This window comes from Passer montanus, unplaced genomic scaffold, assembly GCF_014805655.1.
Source record: "Passer montanus isolate IOZ18808 unplaced genomic scaffold, ASM1480565v1 scaffold109, whole genome shotgun sequence".
Lineage (NCBI taxonomy): Eukaryota > Metazoa > Chordata > Aves > Passeriformes > Passeridae > Passer > Passer montanus.
The window spans coordinates 1,987,021-1,991,217 of record NW_024357502.1 but is presented as its reverse complement, the minus strand read 5'-3'; the positions used below and the strand labels follow the sequence as shown (position 1 = coordinate 1,991,217).

The following is a 4,197-nucleotide window of genomic DNA, read 5'->3' as shown; positions in this document are numbered from 1 at the left end:
TGGAAGCGGTGGAGCGAAGCCGCCCGCCTCGTCACCCCGCACCCCGCGCCCCCCGCCGTGCCCCCCGGCTCCACCGGGCCGCTCGCGTCGCCCACCTATTTCTGGGGCACGTACCGGCCTCACGTGTACTTCGGGATGAAGACGCGGAGCCCGCGCGCTGTGGTGACCGGTGAGGGGCGCGGGGGGCCCTGCCCGGCCCGGGGACTCGCCCGGCCCCGCCGGCCCGGCCCTGACCCCTCCCCGCCCCCCCAGGGCTGATGTGGCTCCAACACGGCGGCAGCTTGCGGCACACGAGCGAGCAGAACGGCGGCGTGTCGCGGTACGGGTGGCTGATGCACGACGGGGAGAATTTCGGGGTGCAGGAGATCCGCGATGAGGGGCTGCTGCTGAGAACCGAGTTCGTGAAGCAGCCGGGGGGGGACCACGGCGGCGACTGGAGCTGGCGGGTCACCGTGAAGACGGAGGTGAGGGGGTGACAGTGGGACAGGGGCCGGGATGGATGCCGGGGAGCTTTTGTCATCCTCCTCTTCCTCCTCCGCAGGGCGAGGGCCCGGCCCCGCTCCTGTCCCTCTTCTTCTACGTGGCCACGGACGGGCAGGGCACGCTGCGGCCGGTGCTGGAGAACGGCACGCGGCTGGCGGCCGTGGCGGGCACGGCGCAGGAGCTCGGCGACTTCACCCTCACCTTCCTGCCCCCCACGGGCGAGGGCGGGGAGGGGCCCAAGTACGCCAGGTGAGTGTCTGGGCCGCAGCCCCCAAACCCACCGTGTCCCCACCGCGTCCCCATCGCTGACTCTGTTGTCCTCCCCCTCAGTTACAACTTCCTGGCCGCGGCACTGCCGGGGCTGCACCGCCTCACCGACCTGGTGCGGCACAGCCTCCGCGAGAGCTCCGTGTTCTCCCCGCCGGGCCGGCCCCGCCGCCGCTTCTTCGGGGTGTCCAGCGCTGGGGGGCTGCCCGGGGAGCCCCCGCGGGGGCAGCTGCTGCTGCACCAGGTGACGCTGGAGCCGCCGGCGGCGCTGGAGGTGACGCTGGAGTCGGGCAGCGCGTCGGGCTGGGGGCGCGCGGGGTGCCCGCCCCGCAGCGCCGCTTCGCCCAGGCCGCCCTCAGCGAGATGCTGGGCGGCATCGGCTTCTTCCACGGCCGCTCGCTGCTGCGCTCGGAGTGCCGCGAGGAGCCCGTGCCCGGCATGGAGTCCGTGCTCTTCACGGCCGTGCCCTCGCGCTCCTGCTTCCCGCGCGGCTTCCTGTGGGACGAGGGCTTCCACCTGCTGCTGCTGGCCCGCTGGGACGCCGCGCTGGCCCGTGACATCCTGGCGCACTGGCTCGACCTGCTGAACGCCGACGGCTGGATCCCGCGGGAGCAGATCCTGGGGGACGAGGCGCGGGCGCGGGTGCCGCCCGAGTTCGTGCTGCAGCACAGCGAGACGGCCAACCCCCCGACGCTGCTGCTGGCGCTGGAGCGGCTGCTGCCCGACGCGCCCCTGCCCTACCTGTGCCGCCTCTCCCCGCGCCTCCGCGCCTGGTTCGAGTGGCTCAACCGCACCCAGGCCGGCCCCGAGCCCTTCACCTTCCGCTGGCGCGGCCGCGACCCCGACCCCGAGCGCTTCCTGAACCCCAAGACGCTGTCGTCGGGGCTGGACGATTACCCCCGCGCCTCGCACCCGTCGGCCCAGGAGCGGCACCTGGACCTGCGCTGCTGGATGGCGCTGGGCGCCCGCGTGCTGGCAGCGCTGGCCGAGCGCCTGGGCGAGCCCGCCGCGCCCTACCGCGACATGGCCGCCGCCCTGAGCGACAACGCCCTGCTGGACCGCCTGCACTGGGCGCCCGAGCTGGGCGCCTTCGCCGACTTCGGCAACCACAGCGCGGCCGTGGCGCTGCGCTGGCACCGCCCGTGCGGCCCGCCGGCCCCGCAGCTGCGGCGGGAGGTGCGGGAGGCGCCGCGGCCGCGCTTCGTGGGCGCCCTGGGCTACGTCAGCCTGTTCCCGCTGCTGCTGCAGCTGCTGCGCGCGGACTCGCCGCGGCTGCCGGCGCTGCTGGGATCCATGCGCGGCGAGCGGCAGCTGTGGACGCCCTTCGGGCTGCGCTCGCTGGCACGGGACAGCCCGCTGTACCTGCGCCGCAACACCGAGCACGACCCGCCCTACTGGCGCGGCTCCGTCTGGGTCAACATCAACTTCCTGGCGCTGCGGGCGCTGCGCGGCTACGCGCGGGCGGCGGGGCCGCACCGGGAGCGCGCGGCGCAGATCTACCGCGAGCTGCGCCACAACCTGGTGGCCAACGTGTTCCGGCAGTACGAGGCCACCGGCTTCCTGTGGGAGCACTACCGGGACAGCGACGGCGCCGGGCAGGGCTGCCGCCCCTTCGCCGGCTGGTCCGCGCTCGTTGTGCTGGCCATGGCTGAGGACTATTGATGGGGGGGGTCTCTGTGCCCCCCTGGCACGCTCAGGGCCAGGGGAGGGGTTGGGGGGCTGTGCCAGAGCCCCCCGGCCTCCCCTGTAATAAACCTCCATGAGTGTGGCCTCTCACCACCCCGCTGTCACCTCTGCTGACCCCAGGTCACGCTGGTGGCCCCTGTGCCATGTTTTGCCCCCTCCTGTGGAGTCAAGGGTCGCCCCCCAGCCCGGTGCACCCACCACAAGGGTCTGTGGTACTTCCACATCTCTTTAATGGTGAGAGAACACGCCGGGACCACCCATGCCCACGGCCTCGGGCACCCCCCGGGCGATGGGGCCCCCCCAGCAGCAGCACCGGGACCGCAGGGGAGGCCCCAGGAGCGGTTTGGAGGGGAGGGGGCTGCAGCAGGACCCCACCACACTGCAAGGTGGGTGTCAGTCGGGCCGAGGGGCCCCCAGGGGCTCCGTGATGAGTCCAGACCCCACTCGAGGGTCCTGTGGGGGGGCTCAGACAGGCAGCACGGGCGAGCCAGGCCCCCCGCCACCCCCTGCTCCCCCACAGCCCTCAGCCTCGCCCTCCTCCTCCTCTAGACCCCGGCCCACCTCGATGCCCGAATCCCCCGTGAGCCGCCGGTGCCTCCCGGGGCACCCCCCTGGCACAGACCTGCCCGCCCCATCCCCGCCCCCCTCGGTGTCGGAGCAGGGGCGACCCTCGGCCTCGCACAAGTCCGGGGGCGCTCGTTTTGGGGGTCCCCCGCGGGCCGGCGGCTCCTCGGGCGGGGGCAGCTCCCAGCTGGCCGCGGTGCCGGTGCTGCTGGAGCCGCAGTCACGGCCCGTGCTGCCCCCCGCCGTGCCCGGGCCCGGCTCCGGGTCCGTCTCGTCGGTGCCCGGCGCCGACAGCGAGGAGCTGCTGGGCGAGGAGGCGCAGGAGCAGCCGCAGGAGCAGGAGCTGCAGCCCCCCGAGGAGCCGGGCGACAGCGAGGGGCTGCCGGGGCTGTAGGGCGGCGGCGGCGTCCCGGGGCGCTGCGCCACCTCCTCGTACGCCGGCAGCTTGAAGGAGGCCAGCAGCCCTGGGGAGGGGACAGGCGGGGTCAGGGGACACCGAGGGACACCGGCGTGGAGGGGCAGGGCACAGCTGGGGGTCCCGATGCCCAGCCCCGTGGAAGGGGGTGGTGATGCCAGGGGTGGGATTGGGGGCCCTGACTCACGGAGGTCCCCCGAGGAGGGCGGGTAGTGGCAGGCACCGTGGTAGGCGATGAGGTTGATCTCGCGCTGCCGCTGCTGCTGCTGCAGGCGCAGCTTGGCGCGGCGGTGCCGGAAGGCGCAGCAGCAGCTCAGCAGGATCAGGATGGTCCAGAGCAGCCAGAACCCTGCGGGAACGGGGCCGAGGAGGGGCCGGTCACCGGCGCACGGCACCGGGGCCATGGTCACCGGCACACGGCACCCCCGCTCCCCACAACCTCCCAGACCCCTCAGTGCCCCCGGCCGCAGCACAGCCCCTGACCTCCCCGAGCCCCGGCTGCTCCCGAGGCCCCCAGCCCGCCCGGGCCCCCCGCTCCGCTCCGTTCCCCCGGGGCCCGCCGCACTCACACCACAGCTCGTAGTAGTAGGTGCAGCAGCCGCTCTCCCCGCAGCAGTGCCCGGTCTCGCACACGTAGGGCCGGTTGTTCACCCCCGGGCAGAACTCCCGGGCCTGCGGGCACGGCCGCACCGTCACCGCAGCCCCGCGCGCGGCCCCCCCGCCCCGGCCCGCCCGGTACCTGCGGGTGCTGCCGGCCCAGCAGCGCGGCCCAGGCCCCCTCG

General features: G+C 74.8%; 2 protein-coding genes across 2 annotated transcripts in view; one reads left to right on the top strand and one right to left on the bottom strand.

Annotated features, from left to right (window-relative positions):
- The window catches only part of MOGS (mannosyl-oligosaccharide glucosidase), a 2,748-nt gene extending 222 nt beyond the window's left edge, over nucleotides 1-2,526 (top strand). The window contains 5 exon segments of the mRNA XM_039723457.1: nucleotides 1-169; nucleotides 253-464; nucleotides 542-732; nucleotides 814-1,046; nucleotides 1,049-2,526. The exon segment at nucleotides 1-169 is cut by the window's left edge and continues 16 nt beyond it. Coding sequence (XP_039579391.1) covers nucleotides 1-169; nucleotides 253-464; nucleotides 542-732; nucleotides 814-1,046; nucleotides 1,049-2,412 — 2,169 coding nt within the window. The 3' untranslated portion in view covers nucleotides 2,413-2,526.
- Nucleotides 2,527-2,648: 122 nt separating this feature from the next.
- WBP1 (WW domain binding protein 1) overlaps nucleotides 2,649-4,197 on the bottom strand; it is a 2,209-nt gene continuing 660 nt past the window's right edge. The window contains exons 3-6 of the mRNA XM_039724135.1: nucleotides 4,155-4,193; nucleotides 3,985-4,087; nucleotides 3,603-3,764; nucleotides 2,649-3,464 (exon numbers count right to left, since the gene is read on the bottom strand). Coding sequence (XP_039580069.1) covers nucleotides 2,902-3,464; nucleotides 3,603-3,764; nucleotides 3,985-4,087; nucleotides 4,155-4,193 — 867 coding nt within the window. The 3' untranslated portion in view covers nucleotides 2,649-2,901. The remainder of the gene's footprint in view (nucleotides 3,465-3,602; nucleotides 3,765-3,984; nucleotides 4,088-4,154; nucleotides 4,194-4,197) is intronic.